Below are 22302 nucleotides of genomic sequence, written 5' to 3'. Positions count from 1 at the left end.
TCTCACTTGAGGGAAGCTTTGAACCAAGGACCTCTCGTTTCGCAGCTGCTCACGCTAACCACGGGACCACGGCGCTCCTGAGCTCACACTATCCCTGATGTTGCCTATCTTGCCCATGGACTACTCCGTTTGTATATTTTGCTTATTTTTTAATAGTTCCACACAACTTCTTCCTGTTTTCTCGATTGATCTGTGTTCAGTTTTTCAAGGCCTATCGACTGTGCCAACTTATAACTAAATCCGAGAGGGGTGCGATGGGGAGGTTCCCTTGTTAGCATGCAGATCAAAGAAAATTAACTGACAGTTAAGCGGGATGAGTGTTTAGGGACGGAGAACTCAGCGAAACCTTCGAGAAAACCACAGGTAGGCAATTCAGGGCTGTGAAGCGACGGCCGTAAAAGTCAGCAAGTCAGTGAAAGCGTCTGCATTTGTCGTAACTTGTCCCAGTCAATACCCGTTATGCTAACGAGCGCAATTGCTGGCTTATTGAGCTCAAGGTAATTTCATAAGGCGAACGTCAAAGCTAGGTAAGTTAATTAGTATCCGCGACGGGTTTCGATACGCGCGATATTCATTTATGTTTGTTGAGTGAAACCTGAACTATCGTATCGACAGCGCTAGATGGATTCCATTATTTGGGTAAGACAATAAGATAAGCTACACTTGTCGTCTTCCAAATGAAGACTGGTTTGAAGCAGTTCCCCACGCTCCTCTATCCTCTGCAAACCTCTTCCTTTCCTCCCTAAGTACCGCAACCTACATCCATGTGAACCTGCATTCCGTATTCAGATCTTGGTCTCCACCTACAATCTTTACTACCCACATTTTCTTACAATACGAAAGTTGCTATGCTTAGAATCCTCTAGTTATGTCCCATCAACTTATCGTTACTTTCAGTCAAGTTATTTATTTTCTCCCCAGTTAGTTTCAATACCTCCTCATTGACACCATACTCCATGTGCGACGACGGTAAGCTGATTTGACGTCTATTTTTGGACGTCAGTAAGAGTCCCTTATATTAGCACACGTTTCAAAACAGGTATTCTAAAACTATGAAAACGACGGCGTAACTTATTGGTTTTAAAATGTTAAACAGTCTGATACTTGCATTGACCTTTACACCTATTTTGTACAGATTTGGAGATGGTCACCGCTGACCAAAAGCTTAAATCTGAGAACAAGACATTTGTCCTAGCAGACTGAATTAAGGAGCTATTTTGTAGATAATACTGTGGGTGACCTGCGCCAGTTACATGTAACATGAACAAATTTAAACGGTGTAAGTACCTCATCAGCAGAAATTCTGAGTAAGTGCAAGTTGAGCTTGTAACCTGTCGAGTGCTTAGTCTTGACGTTTGAATATGGAAAGCAGTGGATTCTTGAAAGCAGCGCGACAGACTATGATCCGGTATGAGTAGAGTTGCGCTCTATTAAAATTACAGCTCAGTAGTTTTGGTACACTACGTAAAGGTGTGTAGAGCAAACCAAAGATGGCGGTTTATTGGCAGAACACTTACAAGGGAACCTCCCCATCGCACCCCCCTCAGATTTAGTTATAAGTTGGCACAGTGGATAGGCCTTGAAAAACTGAACACAGATCAATCGAGAAAACAGGAAGAAGTTGTGTGGAACTATAAAAAATTAGTAAAATATACAAACTGAGTAGTCCATGCGCAACATCGGCAATATTGAGGAGAATGGGAGTCTTGGAGCGCCGTGGTCCCGTGGTTAGCGAGAGCAGCTACGGAACGAGAGGTCCTAGTTTCAAGTCTTGCCTCGAGTGAAAAATTTAATTTTTTATTTTCAGTTTATGTGACAACCTCTTATGTTTTCATCACTTTTTTGGGAGATTATCACATCCACAAGAAAACCTAAATCGGGCAAGGTAGAAGAATCTTTTTACCCATTCGCTAAGCGTACAAGGTAGGTGGACCGACAACATATTCCTGTCATGTGACGCACATGCCGCCACCAGTGTCGTATAGAATGTATCAGACGTGTTTTCCTGTGGAGGAATCGGTTGACCTATGACCTTGCGATCAAATGTTTTCGCTTCCCATTGGAGAGGCACGTCCTTTCGTCTGCTAATCGCACGGTTTTGCGATGCGGTCGCAAAACACAGACACTAAACTTATTACAGTGAACAGAGACGTCAATGAACGAATGGACAGATCATATCTTTGCGAAAATAAAGAAAGTAAAATTTTCAGTCGAGTGAAGACTTGAACCAAGGACCTCTCTTTCCGCAGCATCTCACGCTAACCACGGGACCACGGCGCTCCTGAGCTCACCTTTTGTTTGATGTTGCCTATCTTGCGCATGGACTACTCAGTTTGTATATTTTGCTCATTTTTTTCATAGTTCCACACAACTTCTTCCAGTTTTCTCGATTGATCTGTGTTCAGTTTCTCAAGGCCTATCCACTGTGCCAACTTATAACTAAATCTGAGGGGGGTGCGATGGGGAGGTTCCCTTGTTAGAAGGTGCAAGAGGTCTACTAAAGAGAATGCTTACATCACGCTTGTCCGCCCTATTCTGGAGTATTGCTGTGCGGTGTAGGATCCGCATCAGGTGAAAAAGTACAAAGAAGGGCAGCTCGTTTTGTATTATCGCGAAACAGGGGAGATAGTGTCACAGACATGATGCGTGAATTGAAGTGGGAATCATGAAAACAAAGGTGTTTTTCGTTACGACGGGATCTTCTCATGAAATTTCAATCACCAGTTTTCTCCTCCGATTGCGAAAACATTCTGTTGGCACCCACCTACATAGGGAGAAATGATCATCAGGATAAAATAAGAGAAATCAGGGCTCGCACAGAAAAATTTAAGTGCTCGTTTTTCCCGCGTGCCGTTCGAGAGTGGAACGGTAGAGAGACAGCTCGAAGGTGGTTCATTGAACCCTCTACCAGGCACTTTACTGTGAATAGCAGAGCAATGATGTAGATCTAAATGACGTAGTAACTGGTAGGATTGCCGGCAGGATTGGGAAAGAAACATACATCAATGTTTAAGGGATAAAATGGGCCCCTGCAACTTCCTTCTCTTTTCGTTTTTTACATATAATGAGAACCGCACATCAATCAGTGTTAGTCAGTTGTGTACTTTATATCCTTATAGAATATGAACAGCCTTTTGTAAGTGATAATAATCTGTTGATAGGGAAAATTCTGTGCTTTTATGTCACCAGAGAAATTACTTCTGATGCAAGTACATTTTACATTCACAAGCATTATATGTATTCTTGCTTTTTTGCATGCAATAGATCATTATTCTTCATGATCAAAAACATTAGTTTCTTGTTATTATTCATAAATGCGAGAGTTGTCTACGATTAACAGAAACATGTTTTATTTAAGTTCGACGAAGTATGGAAGGGATGTCTGATATATTTTTGCCTTGCGGTTTTTTTAATCTACCCATTTGTCGAGGAAATTGCATCTTCTAACGCTGTATGATGAATCTGTATTATTTTCTTTATTTTTACTACAACAGCCCTGTGTTCAAGTTACAAATCAACTGTTTTCGAATAAAACCTCAAACACTGAAAATCCCAGTTTTGCTATAAATACCGTTTATTCACTCAGTTTCTAGATGTATCACCGCTTCCGGATTTTAGGGGCATCCAGTAAGGCACTGACCGCATACACAAAGAAAGCAACCAGTGGCAGGTAACGCCTGATAGTTATGCAACACATCTAACTTACAAGCAACACGGGTATAGCGTTAGCTAATCATAGCTAGTAGGAAAACTGCCTTAGACTACGTATGGTAGGCTACAGCAGCCTACGGTAGTTATACAACTCTAGGTAGGAGGCTCCTCGCAGTGCCGAAGCAGCCTGCAGCGGGTGGGATCAACATTCCCTGCCCTTCGTTCTGTTTTGCCTCTGGCGGTGGAGGTCTCTGGGGACCGCTAATGTGTGGTGCGTTGCGCTGTACAGACCACTTTCACCAGGCGACCTCACAACGGAACTGAACTCTACAGCTACTACTACACTAAGGAGACAAAAGTAATGGGATATCTCCTAATATCGTGTCGCATCATCTTTTGCCCGCTGTGCTGTAACAACTCGACGTGGCATAGACTCAACAAGTTGTTAGAACTATAGACGTTTGCAGCAGCATAGACTATCAGCTCTGAGACCACGGCTGCGGTTACCCTTGACGCTGCATCACAGACAGGAGCGCCTTCGATGGTAGACTCAACGACGAACCTGGGTGCACGAATGGCAAAACGTATTTTTCTGATGAATCCAGGTTCTGTTTACAGCATCATGATGGTCGCATCCGTGTTTGGCGACATCGCGGTGAACGCACATTGGAAGCGTGTATGCGTCATCGCCATACTGGTGTATCACCCGGCGTGATGGTATGGGGTGCCATTGCTTACACTTCTCGGTCACCTCTTGTTCACATTGACGGCACTTTGAACAGTGAACGCTACATTTCAGATGCGTTACGACCCGTGGCTCTATCCTTCATTCGATCCCTGCCATACCCCACATTTCAGCAGGATAATGCACGACCGCATGTTGCAGGTCCTGCACGGACCTTCCTGGATACAGAAAATGTTCGACTGCTGCCCTGGCCAGCACGTTCTCCAAATCTGTCACCAATTGAAAACGTCTGGTCAATGGTAGCCGAGCAACTGGCTCGTCACAATACGTCAGTCACTACTCTTGATGAAGTGTGGTATCGTATTGAAGCTGCATGGGCAGCTGTACCTGTACACGCCATCCAAGCTCTGTTCGACTCAATGCCCAGGCGTATCAATGCCGTTATTACGGCCAGAGGTGGTTGTTCTGGGTACTGATTTCTCAGGATCTATGCACCCAAACTGCGTGAAAATGTAATCGCATGTCAGTTCTAGTATAATATATTTGTCCAATGAATACTCGTTTATCATCTGCATTTCTTCTTGGTGTCGCAATTTTAATGGCCAGTAGTGTATATACTTTCCCCAGTGGTTCCATTTCCGTAACAGTGTTAAAAGCAGTAGTACAAACTCAAATTTACGTTACAGTAACAAAGATAAACATACTTTGACCGTCAGTGGTCTCAACACTGTCACTACAGGGAGTTCCGGAACTATTCCTTCAAATTAATACAGGAGGTAGAATACATAAAACAAATGTATTTATGTTACGGTGCGTATCATCCCTGACGGCAGTTTCTTATGTTTTGATGATTTACACTGAAGGTAGTTTACCACGCTAATTACAGCAGTCGCATTCAAGTTAACTGCTCAAAAGCGCTTCTTTGGCTATGTATGCGCCCAGTGCGTCGTCTGCGTTCGATGGTTCCCGGCACGTCCAGAATCGTCGTCGTCTGTTTCTTTTAGAGCCAGGGCAAGGGCTCTGGTCTTATGTAACCTGTTCACTGCTGAAGATAACTGAGTGCATCACCTGTCGGTTTGCGCCCTGGCCTGGCGTGGGGCCGCTCTCTTATATTATCGTAATTTTCAGGCTATGGTGTGCCTCGGCACGACTTTCAATGTCAATTAATAATATTTAATATTTCAGGAAATGTAATTTTTTTAAAAAAGCGTTAATTAATATCTAAATTGTTACGCTTTTGGTGTTTCACATTTAATGACTTTTTTTGAGGGTGAAAGCTTAAGTTTAATCTTTAATGTGTCCTTTTTGTTGAGTCTTGTATTGTCGATTACCCTACTGGCCATTAAAATTGCTACACCAAGAAGAAATGCAGACGATACACGGGTATTCACTGGACAAATATATTATACTAAAACTGACATGTGATTACATTTTCACGCAATTTGGGTGCATAGATTCTGAGAAATCGGTACCCAGAAAAACCACCTCTGGCCGTAATAACGGCCTTGATACTCCTGGGAATTGAGTCAAACAGAGCTTGGATGGCGTGTTTAGGTACAGCTGCCCATGCAGCTTCAACACGATCTACAGTTAATCGAGAGTAGTGACTGGCGTATTGTGACGAGCCAGTTGCTCGCCCACCATTGACCAGACGTTTTGAATTGGTGAGAGATGTGGAGAATGTGCTGGCCAGGGCAGCAGTGGAACATTTTCTGCATCCAAAAAGGCCCGTACAGGACCTGCAACATTCGGCCGTGCATTATCCTGCTGAAATGTAGGGTTTCGCAGTGATCAAATGAAGGGTAGAGCTACAGGTCGTAACACATCTGAAATGTAGCGTCCACTGTTCAGAGTGCCGTCAGTGCGAACAAGAGGTGATCGAGACGTGTAACCAATGGCACCCCATACCATCACGCCGGGTGATAAGCCAGGATGCGTTCACCGCGATGTCGCCAAACACGGATGCGACCATCATGATGCTGTAAGCAGAACGTGGATTGATCCGAAAAAATGACGTTTTGCCATTCGTGCACACAGGTTCGTCGTCGAGTACACCATCGCAGGCGCTTCTGTCTGTGATTCAGCGTCGAGGGTAACCGCAGCTGTGGTCTCCGAGCTGATAGTCCATGCTGCTGCAAACGTCGTCGAACTGTTCGTGCAGATGGTTGTTGTCTTGCAAACGTCCCCATCTGTTGACTCAGGGATCGAGACGTGGCTGCACGATCCGTTACAGCCATGCGGATAAGATGCAACCCACGGATTCCATATTCTGCTGACAGTCATTCGATCTCGACCAACGCGAGCAGCAATGTCGCGATACAATAAACCGCAATCGCGACAGGGTACAATCCGACCTTCATGAAAGTCGGAAACGTGGTGGTACGCATTTCTCCTCCTTACACGAGGCATCACAACTTTTCACGAGGCAACGCCGGTGAACTACTGTTTGAGTATGGGAAATCGGTTAGAAACTTTCCTCATGTCAGCACGTTGTAGGTGTCGCCACCGGCGCCAACCTTGTGTGAATGCTCTGAAAAGCTAATCATTCGCATTTCACATCATCTTCTTCCTGTCGGTTAAATTTCGCGTCTGTACCACGTCATATTCGTGGTGTAGCAATTTTAATGGTCAGTAGTGTAATATATTGTTTTAAAGAGTACTTGATAACAGATGATGTTCAGTAGGTTTACCGAGCGAGGTGGCGCAGTGGTTAGCACACTGGACGTGCATTCGGGAGGACGACGGTTCAAACCCGTGTCCGCCATCCTGATTTTGGTTTTCCGTGATTTCCCTATATCGCTACAGGCGAATGCTGGGATGGTTCCTTTGAAAGGGCACGGCCGACTTCCTTCCCCGTCCTTCCCTAATCCGATGAGACCGATGACCTCGCTGTTTGGTCTCTTCCTCTATACAACCCGACCCCAAACAATAGTTTTCCCAGCCCGCCTCTGGGACCTGCTGGTTGATGTCTTCCTAAGATATAAGCTCTTGTTGCCTGTGTCACCCCCAGTTCACCCACAAATTTAATCGTGTATTCTTCCTGCTATACGGTACATGCAGAATAAGAAAATTTGGTTATTCGATATCGTGGTTGCGGTTGCAACTTTAGTGGCCAGCAGTGTAAAGTAGGTTGTGTAGGTGTTACGCAACGGTTCGGACGCGATAGCTAGCACGACGGCCCGTTATGGCAGGCGACGAAGAGGGTGCGTAGTGTTCTCGTTTTTTAAAGGTCGCAGGACACCAGCGGTGTGCCACACACGTATATCGCCCACGTCGAACAGTGACAGCTTTATGTTGCACACTTTGTGTGTAGGTGTGAAAGAGTTATGTGCCTCGCTACGTAAACCGGAAACAAATCTGGAGGGGCAATTAAGATCAGGGAGAAGAAATGAAAATACTGGGGTTTGTCAAAGAAATTGTAATTGTGTCAGGCGCAGCACAAGACGGGGAAGAACAGTTGAATAAAATGAATAGAGTGTGGAAAGGGTATTTAGACGATCATCAACAGAAGTAAAGAAAGGGTAATGCATTGTAGTGGAATTACACTGAGGTGACAAAATTCATGGGGTACCTCCCGCTATCGTGTCCGAGCGGCTTTTGCCCGGCATTGTGCAGTAACTAGACAGGGCATGGACTCAAGTCGTTCAAAGTCTGCTGCAGAAATACTGACTAGGGGACCTGCGAGGTGCATCTACTTATGAGCTCCCACTTCGCCTGCTTATAGTGTGGGTAGCCACCTGTCACACGCTAAAATTGTGGGTGCCAATGAGGCCTCGTTTTTGAAATATTGCCTGTTAAGGTTGGGGCAGCTCTTTATATACAGAAAAGTTTCACTGTTGTGGCAAATGAGCAAGTAGCCAAGTGTCAAGTGAGCGACCCTGGTTCGAGACCCGTCTATGCTACTTTTGTTTCCTTTTTTTTCAAATGTCTGTTTCAATTTATAATTAATCATGAAAATTCCGCAAGGAATTGATTAAAAAGAATTACAAGCCTCTATAAATCAAAATTACACATTGAATGTCAAATTTTGTTTCAATATTTGGCTTTTTTTATTTTAACAGTATTCCATAACGTCAATGGAGTGGCGTTTCCTGCGGGCTTGAGAGAATACAGATGCGATTGTGACGAAAATGAAGGTGCATTCGCACAACGTTCGTGGTGTCGAAAGTATAAAGTAAAAATGTTTTGATTGTTTTTATAACAAGTATCATCCGTCGGAATGTACTCGTCAAAATACAGCGAATATCGATTAACTTTGCATTAAATGAAACATATTTTTAATCCCTCATTCGTTGGTATTTTTTTTAATATTCCCTACCTCAACGGAACAAAATTAAAAATACAACGAAAAAATTCAATAATAAAATATTTCAAGAGATTACATTACGGTTAATTTCCTGTTTTAGGAATTTAGGAAACTGACCGAGTAAAAAACTACTTTGTTGTTGTTGTTGTTGTTGTTGTTGTTGTGGTCTTCAGTCCTGAGACTTGTTTCATGCAGCTCTCCATGCTACTCTATGCTGTACAAGCTTCATCATCTCCCAGTACCTGCTGCAACCTACATCCTTCTGAATCTGTTTAGCGTATTCATCTCTTGGTCTCCCTTTACGATTTTTACCCTCCACGCTGCCCTCCAATACTAAATTGGTGATCCCTTGATGCCTCAGAACATGTCCTACCAACCGGTCGCTTCTTCTTGTCAAGTTGTGCCACAAACTCCTCTTCTCCCCAATTCTATTCAATACCTCCTCATTAGTTATATGATCTACCCATCTAATCTTCAGCATTCTTCTGTAGCACCACATTTCGAAAGCTTCTATTCTCTTTTTGTCTAAATTATTTATCGTCCACGTTTCACTTCTATACATGGCTATATTCCATACAAATACTTTCAGAGACGACTTCCTGACACTTCAGTCTATACTCGATGTTAACAAATTTCTCTTCTTCAGAAACGCTTTCCTTGCCATTGCCAGTCTACATTTTATATCCTCTCTACTTCGACCATCATCAGATAATTTTCCTTCCCAAATAGCAAAACTCCTTTACTACTTTAAGTGTCTCATTTCCTAATCTAATTCCCGCAGCATCACCCGATTTAATTCGACTACATTCCATTATCCTCGTTTTGCTTTTGTTGATGTTCATCTTATATCCTCCTTTCAAGACACTGTCCATTCCGTTCAACTGCTCTTCCAAGTCCTTTTCTGTCTCTGACAGAATTACAATGTCGTCGGCGAACCTCAAAGTTTTTATTTCCTCTCCATGGATTTTAATCCCTACTCCAAATTTTTCCTTTGTTTCCTTTACTGCTTGCTCAATATACAGATTGAATAACATCGGGGATAGGCTACAACCCTGTCTCATTCCATTCCCAACCGCTGCTTCCCTTTCGTGTCCCTCGACTCTTATGACTGCCATCTGGTTTCTGTACGAATTATAAATAGCCTTTCGCTCCCTGTATTTCACCCCTGCCACCTTAGGAATTTGAAAGAGGGTATTCCAGTCAACATTGTCGAAAGCTTTCTCTAAGGCTTCAAATGCTAGAAATTTAAGTTTGCCTTTCCTTAATCTGTTTTCTAAGATACGTTGTAGGGTCAGTATTGCCTCCAGTGTTCCAACATTTCTACGGAATCCAAACTGATCTTCCCCGAGGTCAGCTTCTACCAGTTTTTCCATTCGTCTCTAAAGAATTCGCGTTAGTGTTTTTCAGCCGTGACGTATTAAACTGATAGTTCGGTAATTTTCACATCTGTCAACACCTGCTTTCTTTGGGATTGGAATTATGTTCTTCTTGAAATCTGAGGGTATTTCGCCTGTTTGATATATCTTGCTCACCAGATGGTAGAGTTTTGTTAGGCGTCAAGATTAACCACATTATTACGATACGCACTTATCTACTGCGGAATATGCGAACAAACATAGTTTTATACTTAAGAGCACTTAGAAATCTAATCTTCGAAGGTAGGATTTCTTTGAGAACTGTGACGTACTGCTTTAGGAAACTGACCGAGTGAAAAACTACTTGTAGACTTTGATATATGCCGTAATCTAACCCTTTGCTTCCGGGAGAAATACGTCGCCTTTTCCAGAGATGTTTTTCAGTTACACATTCAAATGGGGTATACGAAGCTTTACGATCCCAGCAGCATCGAGACTGAAACTTCCTGGAACATTAAAACTGTGTGCCGGGCCGAGACTCGAACTCGGGACCTTTGCCTTTCGCGTGCAAGTGCTCTACCAACTGAGCTACCCAAGCACGATTCACGCCCTGTCCTCACAGCTTTACTTCTGCCAGTACCTCTTCTCCTACGTTCCAAACTGTACAGAAGCTCTCCTGCGAACCTTGCAGAACTAGCATTCCTGAAAGAAAGGATATTGCGGAGACATGGCTTAGCCACAGCCTGGGGGATGTTCCCAGAATCAGATTTTCACTCTGCAGCGGAGTGCGCGCTGATATGAAACTTCCTGGCAGATTAAAACTGTGCGCCACGTACAAGGGCTACATTGAGCCAGCCATTACCGTGACCAAAAGTATCATTAATGTCAATACTAAAATTAAGTCTACAACCACAGAAAACACGTCGACAAGTGCAGTAGCAGCAACACTCTTAACTGGTATGCGGTTCTTCTTGTTTCCAGCTGTTGTGGTGATCTCTATGTTCTCGATCGTTTTATACACTGTCGTGATGCACCCATGTCCGGTTAATGGCTGACGCTACAGATCAGTTTGCATACAGATCAATCTATTTATGAAAATACAAAGTACAGTCACCAACAAACTTTACATATTCACATACTCCTTTAGCTTTAACCCAAATGAATACAGACTCCTTTACAGATATTTTTCTCTTATTACGGGTATACAAAGCCAATGCAGAAGGCGACATATAAGCTGATTTACCAAAGTCTTTGTTTGCAAGTTCTGCCATATGGTAGGTACGATAGGCGATAATATCTCTATCAACGAAACTTTCAAGTCCAGGTACGTTAAGGAATACCAGTACCTCCACTTACAATGGCTACAGTGAGGCAACCATTACCATGATCAAAAGTATCATTAATGTCAATACTTTTGGTCACGGTAATGGTTGCCTCACTGTAGCCATTGTAAGTGGAGGTACTGGTATTCCTTAACGTACCTGGACTTGAAAGTTTTGTTGATAGAGACATTATCGCCTATTGTACCTACCATATGGCAGAACTTGCTAATAAAGACTTTGGTAAATCTGCTTATATGTCGCCTACTGCATTGGCTTTGTATACACGTAATAAGAGAAAAATATCTGTAAATGTGTCTGTATTCATTTGGGACCTTTGCCTTTCGTGGGCAAGTGCTCTACCAACTGAGCTACCCAAACACGCTTCACGCCCCGTCTTCACAGCTTTACTTCCGCCAGTACCTCGTCTCCTACCTTCCAAACTTAACAGAAGCTCTCCTGCGAACCTTGCAGAACTACCACTCCTGAAAGAGAGGATATTCCGCAGACATGGCTTAGCCACATCCTGGGGGATGTTTCCCGAATGAGATTTTCACTCTGCAGCGGAGTGCGCGCTGATATGAAACTTCCTGGCAGATTAAAACTGTGTGCCGGACCGAGACTCGAACCCGGGACCTTTGCCTTTCGCGACCAAGTGCTCTACCAACTGAGCTCCCCAAGCAAGACTCACGCCCGGTTTCATATCGGCGCACACTCCGCTGCAGAGTGAAAATCTCATTCTAGCATCGAGATTGTATGTACAGGGTGTTTCAAAAATGACCGGTATATTTGAAACGGCAATAAAAACTAAACGAGCAGCGATAGAAATACACCGTTTGTTGCAATATGCTTGGGACAACAGTACATTTTCAGGCGGACAAACTTTCGAAATTACAGTAGTTACAATTTTCAACAACAGATGGCGCTGCAAGTGTTGTGAATGATATAGAAGACAACGCAGTCTGTGGGTGCGCCATTCTGTACGTCGTCTTTCTGCTGTAAGCGTGTGCTGTTCACAACGCGCAAGTGTGCTGTAGACAACATGGTTTATTCCTTAGAACAGAGGATTTTTCTGGTGTTGGAATTCCACCGCCTAGAACACAGTGTTGTTGCAACAAGACGAAGTTTTCAACGGAGGTTTAATGTAACCCAAGGACCGAAAAGCGATATAATAAAGGATCTGTTTGAAAAATTTCAACGGACTGGGAACGTGACGGATGAACGTGCTGGAAAGGTAGGGCGACCGCGTACGGCAACCACAGAGGGCAACGCGCAGCTAGTGCAGCAGGTGATCCAACAGCGGCCTCGGGTTTCCGTTCGCCCTGTTGCAGCTGCGGTCCAAATGACGCCAACGTCCACGTATCGTCTCATGCGCCAGAGTTTACACCTCTATCCATACAAAATTCAAACGCGGCAACCCCTCAGCGCCGCTACCATTGCTGCACGAGAGACATTCGCTAACGATATAGTGCACAGGATTGATGACGGCGATATGCATGTGGGCAGCATTTGGTTTACTGACGAAGCTTATTTTTACCTGGACGGCTTCGTCAATAAACAGAACTGGCGCATATGGGGAACCGAAAAGCCCCATGTTGCAGTCCCATCGTCCCTGCATCCTCAAAAAGTACTGGTCTGGGCCGCCATTTCTTCCAAAGGCATCATTGGCCCATTTTTCAGATCCGAAACGATTACTGCATCACGCTATCTGGACATTCTTCGTGAATTTGTGGCGGTACAAACTGCCTTAGACGACACTGCGAACACCTCGTGGTTTATGCAAGATGGTGCCCGGCCACATCGCACGGCCGACGTCTTTAATTTCCTGAATGAATATTTCGTTGATCGTGTGATTGCTTTGGGCTATCCGAAACATACAGGAGGCGGCGTGGATTGGCCTCCCTATTCGCCAGACATGAACCCCTGTGACTTCTTTCTGTGGGGACACTTGAAAGACCAGGTGTACCGCCAGAATCCAGAAACAATTGAACAGCTGAAGCAGTACATCTCATCTGCATGTGAAGCCATTCCGCCAGACACGTTGTCAAAGGTTTCGGGTAATTTCATTCAGAGACTACGCCATATTATTGCTACGCATGGTGGATATGTGGAAAATATCGTACTATAGAGTTTCCCAGACCGCAGCGCCATCTGTTGTTGAAAATTGTAACTACTGTAATTTCGAAAGTTTGTCCGCCTGAAAATGTACTGTTGTCCCAAGCATATTGCAACAAACGGTGTATTTCTATCGCTGCTCGTTTAGTTTTTATTGCCGTTTCAAATATACCGGTCATTTTTGAAACACCCTGTAAGTACGAAGATCGTCGAGGACGATCAGACCGTGACGTTCCCTCGTAAGCAGGTAACACATGCGCTGACCTGCCACACTCCTGGAAGAGGCCGTGCGAGATGGAGGTGAGGCTGTCGTTGAGCCGCGCCGCCGGCCGCCCCTCCAGCCACAGCAGCAGGTTCTCCAGCAGCATGAACGCCACGAAGTAGGGCCACGCCTGCAACATAGCACGACGCAACACGCCCGTCACTCCACTGCGCCGGCTCCGAACAATCACACACTGGCACGGCAGCAATGTGTCAAAAAAATGGTTCAAATGGCTCTGAGCACTATGGGACTTAACATCTATGTTCATCAGTCCCCTAGAACTTAGAACTACTTAAATCTAACTAACCTAAGGATATCACACACATCCATGCCCCAGGGAGGATTCGAACCTGCGACCGTAGCAGTCGCGCGGTTCCGGACTGAGCGCCTAGAACCGCTCGGCCACTGCGGCCGGCTGGTACTTTATTACTGTTTAATTATACAGTGATTTACCTCATATAATGTAGGTTTACTTTTTCGTTGTTTGATGAAGCTAAGATTAAACTGCGATTTTGCTCATACATGGTTGCCTTAGTAGCATCGAACAGCTGTTCTTTACATCCATACAAAGTACGTCGCGCGCCCGCTTGCGTAATAATAGCAGCGCAGTCCTTCACTAATATACACGAAAATATCATTTCTGCAGAAGCATCTTACGAAAATTCCAATAGAGTTTCAATTTCGCAAAATACGAAGGCTACACACAGCCCGCTACCCTGGCCATAGTAGTGTAGAAGTTGATTCCTTATTGCTGTCGCAACGTGCAAAACATCCCCACCACGCCTGAGGTTTTGTGGACCTCCTACCCCGCCGTACGTCAGCGCCGGCACGGAGACCTGTCTCTGAACTAACAGAGCGCTCCATTAATTCGGGCTGAAACACGCCTCCTCTCTCTAGGACAGGTTCAGGACCCACCCGGGGCAGGCGATGAGTCGTACGGAGGCGGGGTGTGGATGTTTTACCAAATAGACGCGCCGCCACTGACGGAACAGTTTCTGTCAACCTGCAGACTACAGGGCCCCTCATCGTGCAAGATATTTCCAGTCAGCGTTTGGTATTACGAAGCCTTCCAAATCTCGTATATATACTTAACATTCGACGTTCAAAATTAGGTTTGAGAACATTTTCCGTATTACCCCCACTCTTTGTAATTAAACAAAGAAAATGTTTACAGTGCTTCAAAAAGTAATATTCGCAGTAAACTAAAGTATTGATTTAATGTTACATATTTTAAAAGAAGAAATGTTGAGTTTGCTCGCAGAGAGAATGAGAGACGGGCGCGGCTAGATGTTTGCTGCTTTGACAGGCAGGTGGCGCGGAGCTAGATAGGAGCTGGCGTGTGTAGCTGGCTGTCTAACTAGCAGGCGTATTTCCTGCTACTGGTGGAATGTGAGCGCGACGAAGGACAGCAAGTCTATAGTCTATAGGCACGATAATGCGAGTGCTTTTTCGCAGGGAGGGTGGTCTTCCTTGGCCCTCGCGAGGTGTGACGGTGCCTCATGCCGCAAATTCAGAGGTCGCAAAGTATTAGGGTGGTGCATAAGAAGGTAGCGTTTTTCTTCCGTATATTAATATTGTTATGGGTTTGGGATTTTACAAAGTGTGTTCTACGTCACTGGCCCCTTACCTGCATTTGTCGTAAATCCCTCGCCCAGCGCAAAGTTCCAAGCGACTGGAAAAAAGCTGTGTGTAGCCTTCTTATCTTGACAACTGAAACTTTATTGGAATTTTCGTAAGAATCCTTTGATGCTTGAGCAGAACTGATATTTTCATGTTTATTAGTGAAGGATTGCGCTGCTTTTATTACGGAAGAGGGCGCGTGGCGAACTGTATACGGATGTAAAGAACAGCTGTTTTATGTTACCAAGGCAAGCATGTATGAGCAAAATCGCAGTTTAATCTTAGCTTCATCAACTTCAGTTGTTGCAGAATCCTTGAACATGTTCTTAGTTGGAAAACAAAATACTTTCTTGAGACGGAGAAGCTTATGTCTACGAATCAGTATGGTTTTAGAAAGCATCGTTCGTGCGAAACTCAGCTTGCCCTTTCCTGACGTGACATACTGAGAACTATGTGTATGAAGGGCAACAGGCAGATTCCATATTTCTAGATTTGCGGAAAACATTTGACAACGTGCCCCATTGTAGACTGTTAACGAAACTACAAGCATATCGAACACGTTCACAGATATGTGACTGGCTCCAAAACTTCTTAAATAATAGAACCCAGCATGTTGTCCTCGACGGTGAGTGTTCATCAGAGACCACGAAGTGTGACAGGACGGCTGTTGTTCTTTATACAGGGTGAGGCAGCTAAGTTATAACACACCTTGCATGTCCCCAACCGTAATAGATACAAATATGCCGTTTGGACAGTGAATTGCAGGGACAGCGGTTTCTCGAATACATCACATTTCATGTTCGTGCTATTTATTATTACAGAGGTATGAGGTCATCTTTGGTATATGTGTGTATCATAATATTTAGGCGAATAGTTTTTGAGACACGGATATATGTACGAGAACAAACCGTATCTTATATATACATATTTGAAACCATCTTTTTAAGCTCATCATGTTACGATAAAATTTAACATAGGGTTCCATTAAAAAAAAAAAAAAACAAAGATGGTCTCATATATCTGTAACAGAAAATAGTACAAACATGAAATGTGATGTATTCAAGTATCCCCTGTCCCTGCAATTCACTGTCCAAACGGCACCTTTGTATCTATTACGGTTGGGGAGATACAAGGGGTGTTATGACTTAGCTGCCTCACCCTGTGTACACAAATGATTTGGCAGACAGGATGGACAACAATCTGCGTTTGTTTGCTGATGATGCCGTGGCGTACGGTAAGGTGTCGAAGTTGCGTGACTGTAGGTAGATACAAGACGACTTAGACGAACTTTCCAGTTGCTGTGATCTATTGGAGCTAGCCCTAAATGTGGAATGATCAAAAATGGTTCAAATGGCTCTGAGCACTATGGGACTTAACATCTATGGTCATCAGTCCCCTAGAAGTTAGAACTACTTAAACCTAACTAACCTAAGGACATCACACACATCCATGCCCCAGGGAGGATTCGAACCTGCGACCGTAGCAGTCGCGCGGTTCCGGACTGAGCGCCTAGAACCGCTAGACCACCGCGGCCGGCACTCTGTGTCACATCGCTCTCTTAACATCTACATCTACATTTATACTCCGCAAGCTACCCAACGGTGTGTGGCGGAGGGCACTTTACGTCCCACTGTCATTACCTCCCTTTCCTCTTCCAGTCGCGTATGGTTCGAGGGAAGAACGACTGCCGGAAAGCCTCCGTGCCCGCTCGAATCTCTCTAATTTACATTCGTGATCTCCTCGGGAGGTATAAGTAGGGGGAAGCAATATATTCGATACCTCGTCCAGAAACACACCCTCTCGAAACCTGGACAGCAAGCCACACCGCGATGCAGAGCGCCTCTCTTGCAGAGTCTGCCACTTGAGTTTGCTAAACATCTCCGTAGCGCTATCACGGTTACCAAATAACCCTGTGACGAAACGCGCCGCTCTTCTTTGGATCTTTTCTATCTCCAACGTCAACCCGATCTGGTACGGATCCCACACTGATGAGCAATACTCAAGTATAGGTCGAACGAGTGTTTTGTAAGCCACCTCCTTTGTTGATGGACTACATTTTCTAAGCACTCTCCCAATGAATCTCAACCTGGTACCCGCCTTACCAACAATTAATTTTATGTGATCATCCCACTTCAAATCGTTCCGTACGCATACTCCCAGGTATTTTACAGAAGTAACTGCTACCAGTGTTTGTTCCGCTATCATATAATCATACAATAAAGGATCCTTGTTTCTATGTATTCGCAATACATTACATTCGTCTATGTTAAGGGTCAGTTGCCACTCCCTGCACAAAGTGCCTATCTGCTGCAGATCTTCCTGCATTTCGCTACAATTTTCTAATGCTGCAACTTTTCTGTATACTACAGCATCATCCGCGAAAAGCCGCATGGAACTTCCGACACTATCTACTAGGTCATTTATATATATTGTGAATAGCAGTAGTCCCATAACACTCCCCTGTGGCACGCCAGAGGTTACTTTAACGTCTGTAGACGTCTCTCCATGGATGACAACATGCTGTGTTCTGTTTGCTAAAAACTCTTCAATCCAACCACACAACTGGTCTGATATTCCGTAGGCTCTTACTTTGTTTATCAGGCGACAGTGCGGAACTGTATCGAACGCCTTCCGGAAGTCAAGGAAAATAGCATCTACCTGGGAGCCTGTATCTAATATTTTCTGGGTCTCATGAACAAATAAAGCGAGTTGGGTCTCACACTATTGCTGTTTCCGGAATCCATGTTGACTCCTGCAGAGTAGATTCTGGGTTTCCAAAAACGACATGATACGCGAGCAAAAAACATGTTCTAAAATTCTACAACAGATAGACGTGTTGCCTGCAGTTAAAATTGTGTACCTTCTCGTGCAGACTGATACCGAGTGGTTGCAACTAAAGTGCAGCCACTGGCAGAGGTCCAATGTGGGCCGTAAATATCGTACGGGAACGAAACTTTGTACGTATTCTACTGCGTTACATCTACACCTACGCGATTACTCTGGTATTCGCAATGAAGTGCCTCGCAGAGAGTTCGATGAAGCACCTTCTAACCGTCTCTCTACCGTTCCACTCTCTAACGGCACGCGGAAAAAACGAGCACTTAAATTTTTCCGTGCGGGCCCTGATTTCTCTTATTTTATCGTGATGGTCACTTCTCCCTATGTAGGTGGCTGCCAACAGAATGTTTTCGCAATCGGAGGAGAAAGCTGATGACTGAAATTTCATGAGAAGATCTCGTCGCAACGAAAAACGCCTTTGTTTAATGATTGCCAATCCAATTCACGTATCATGTCTGAGACACTGTCTCCCCTGTTTCGCGATAATACAAAACGAGCTGCCCTTCTTTGTACTTTTTCGATGTCGTCCGTCAGTCCCACGAGGTGCGGATCCAGCACCGCACAGCAATACTCCAGTATAGAGGGGACAAGCGCGGTGTAAGCAGTCTCTTTAGTAGATCTGTTGCACCTTCTGTGTGTTCTCTCAATGAATCGCAGTCTTTCGTTTGCTCTACCCACAATATTATCTATGTGATCGTTCCAATTTAGGTTATTTGTAATTGTAATCCATAGGAACTTGGTTCAATTTACAGCCTTCAGATTTGTGTGACTTATCGCGTAATCGAAATTTAGCTGATTTCTTTTAGTACTGATGCGAAGAACTTCACACTTTTCCTTATTCAGGCTCAAATGCCACTTTTCGCACCATACACATTACTTATCCAAATCATTTTGCAAGGAAAATGCGTTAGTGCAGTACCGATTTATGCTGGAGAAACATTAGTTGAATTTTGGCCACCAGGTGCAAATGAGCAGTGAATGGAAGAAAGACGTATAGAAATGTTTCCATATGTAATGGATTAGGGATGACATGTGAGCAGAACAGGTCGAACAACTGAGACAGGCATAATGTCGATTTCATTATTAAACTGCCACTTACACCATTTGTTCAATATGAGTGCTGGAGACGTCGACGAGATGGTGTACAGCGCCAGACTGGCGCCTGGTGGCCAAAAGTGGAACTGAATTTTCTTTCCAGTATAGATCTGTTCCGCAACAACACTTGAGCATACCTACCAAGTTTCTCTGCCTTACGATAATTCGAACCCACACTGGACCTCCCGAACTATCTGCACCTTACTAAAACCACGTGGAAGTGCGTTTATATATTTCCTTTCACCGACTAAGCCGCTGAGCCGATTAGGTAAATTCTGATGTAAGTAATGTACACGGTGGAACAAATCAAACTGGACCAGAAAGCTTGTCATGCAAATTGAGTTAGGGAACCCAAGTTACATCATTCCTGCCGAGGCAGACGATGTAAGTTGTGCTGTTTACCTTAACGTGCAGGTTCGTTTTCTGACCCAGTTTTATTTTGTCCATCGTGTGTGACATTCGTGTACATACAAATAATGATTCTCACGTCTTTTATTATGCCTGAGGGTGGGCTAGTATTTGATTGAAACTCGTAGCCATAGTACAGTGACGCATAGCTACCGTGCCAATTCATTATTTTATAGCTATCGATCACCGCCACCTTCATATCGTCTGCTTCTGTTGACAAAAAAATGGTTAAAATGGCTCTGAGCACTATGGGACTTAACATCTGAGGTCATCAGTCCCCTAGAACTTAGAACTACTTAAACCTAACTATCCTAAGGACATCACACATATCCATGCCCGAGGCAGGATTCGAACCTGGGACCGTAGCTGTAGAGCGGTCCGAGACTGTACTTCTGTTGACACCATACACTTCACGAGCACGGGCCATGCCATGTCTATAGTAACTAGTTGCATCCAATATTCCACTAGGACGCTGGGCAGTGAGTGAGCGTATTGTAATTATTAACTAATTCACAACTGGGTAATTTTATTGCTGTTTGTGATTAAAGTAAGACATCGAAGTATTTCAGAGGCATGCTGCTAGATTTGTCACTCGTTCGTTCAGTCAACGTAGGAGTATTATAGAAATGCTCCGTGAACTCGTAAGGAATGCCTCGTGGGAAGGCGAAGTTCTTCTCGCGAAGCAGTATTTAGGAAATTTAGAGAACCGGTATTGGCAGCTGGCTCCAGAACGATTCTGCTGGCAAGAAGACACGATGGGTGTTCAGCAAGCAATGCAACACTTTTTTCTCAACCAATTTTTCATGAAGTCCCGATAGATGGCTCCGCTATATGCAGCCTTCAAAATGAGACCTGTAACGGGGGGCGCGTCCCTAGAAGAGAGCTGTCATTGAGTTCCTTTTGTCGGAAACCTCAGTTTCGGAAATATTCATAGGCACTTGCAGAAAGTCTCCAGAGATCTGGCAGTGAAAGTTTGTAACGGGAATTTCCGAACACCCAGTATAAAGTGCTTTATTTGTGGAGAAAAGGATCCACTACTGTGACTTTCTGGAGGTGTGGCGAGACAGGGAGGTTTATGAAATGTAGATTCCTTACAATGTTTTTAACGCCTTTCAGAGCATTTGTACTAGTAGAAATGTTATATCGTACCATTTCTCAAAATCTGCAGTTCTGTTTTTCTCTCGTTTTACCGGTACCTCTAATGGAAAGCAGCGCAGATTTTCAGATGTGCTACGATAGAAATATCTTTTTTTTACCGGTACAAAAGTCATAACAACACTTCTAAATGATCTGAAAAGCGTTACAAACGTTGTAAGACAATCTGAAGAATACGCCAACTTTACCACACAACAGTCTCACACGATATCTTACACTACTGGCCATTAAAATTGCTACACCACGAAGATGACGTGCTACAGACGCGAAATTTAACCGACAGGGAGAAGATGCTATGATATGCAAATGATTAGCTTTTCAGAGCATTCACACAAGGTTGGCGTCGTGGCGACACCTACAACGTGCTCACATGAGGAATGTTTCCAACCGATTTCTCATACACAAACAGCAGTTGACCGGCGTTGCCTGGTGAAACGTTGTTGTGATGCCTCGTGTAAGGAGGAGAAATGCGTACCATCACGAATGGCAAAACGTCATTTTTTCGGATAAATCCAGGTTCTGTTTACAGCATCATGATGGTCGCATCCGTGTTTGTGTTTGGCGACATCGCGGTGAACGCACATAGGAAGCGTCTATTCGTCATCGCCATACTGGCGCATCACCCGGCGTGATGGTACGGGGTGCCATTCGTTACACATCTCGGTCACCTCTTGTTCGCAATGACGGCACTTCGAACAGTGGACGTTACATTTTAGATGTGTTACGACCCGTGGCTCTACCCTTCACTCGATCCCTGCGAAACCCTACATTTCAGCAGGATAATGCACGACCGCATGTTGCAGGTCCTGTACAGGCCTTTCTGGATGCAGAAAATGTTCCACTGCTGCCCTGGCCAGCACATTCTCCGGATCTCTCACCAATTGAAAACGTCTGGTCGATGGTGGCCGAGCAACTGGCTCGTCACAATACGCCAGTCACTACTCTTGATGAACTGTGGTATCGTGTTGAAGCTGCGTGGGCAGCTGTACCTGTGCACGCAATCCAACGTCTGACTCAATGCCCAGGCGTATCAAGGCCGTTATTACGGCCAGGGGTAGTAGTTCTGGGTACTGATTTCTCAGGATCTATGCCCCCAAATTGCGTGAAAATGTAATCACATGTCAGTTCTAGTATAATATATTTGTCCAATGAAAACCCATTTATCATCTGCATTTCTTCTTGGTGTAGCAATTTTAATGGCTAGTAGTGTATTTAGTTTCTATATTCGGTTTTATAATTTCTTGTTTAATGAAAAATTCAGTTATACAGTTTCAGTTTTGGCGACTTGTTTATCATATAGCATTTGAGTAATTACAACACTTCTGTTGTTTAGCATTGCAACACAGACACAGACACACGAGTTTAAGTATTAGCACTTCAGTTTACTCTAGTTTCTGTACACAAAAATCAAACGTAGAAATAGTACGGCCTTCCTCTCCAGCACGCTTCAGTAACAGACAACAAGTTGACGAGTTGGATGTGGCAGCAGCGCC

The 22302-nt window shown here is 44.3% G+C and overlaps 1 protein-coding gene across 1 annotated transcript in view; it reads right to left on the bottom strand.

Annotated features, from left to right (window-relative positions):
* Positions 1-22302, bottom strand: part of LOC126215164 (alkylglycerol monooxygenase-like) — a 232049-nt gene that overhangs the window by 102703 nt on the left and 107044 nt on the right. The window contains exon 2 of the mRNA XM_049941833.1: positions 13696-13823. Coding sequence (XP_049797790.1) covers positions 13696-13823 — 128 coding nt within the window. The remainder of the gene's footprint in view (positions 1-13695; positions 13824-22302) is intronic.

This window comes from Schistocerca nitens, chromosome 12 (genome assembly GCF_023898315.1).
Source record: "Schistocerca nitens isolate TAMUIC-IGC-003100 chromosome 12, iqSchNite1.1, whole genome shotgun sequence".
Taxonomy (NCBI): Eukaryota; Metazoa; Arthropoda; class Insecta; order Orthoptera; family Acrididae; genus Schistocerca; species Schistocerca nitens.
Note: the sequence above shows the minus strand (reverse complement) of the source record. Positions and strands in the feature narration are given on the sequence as shown.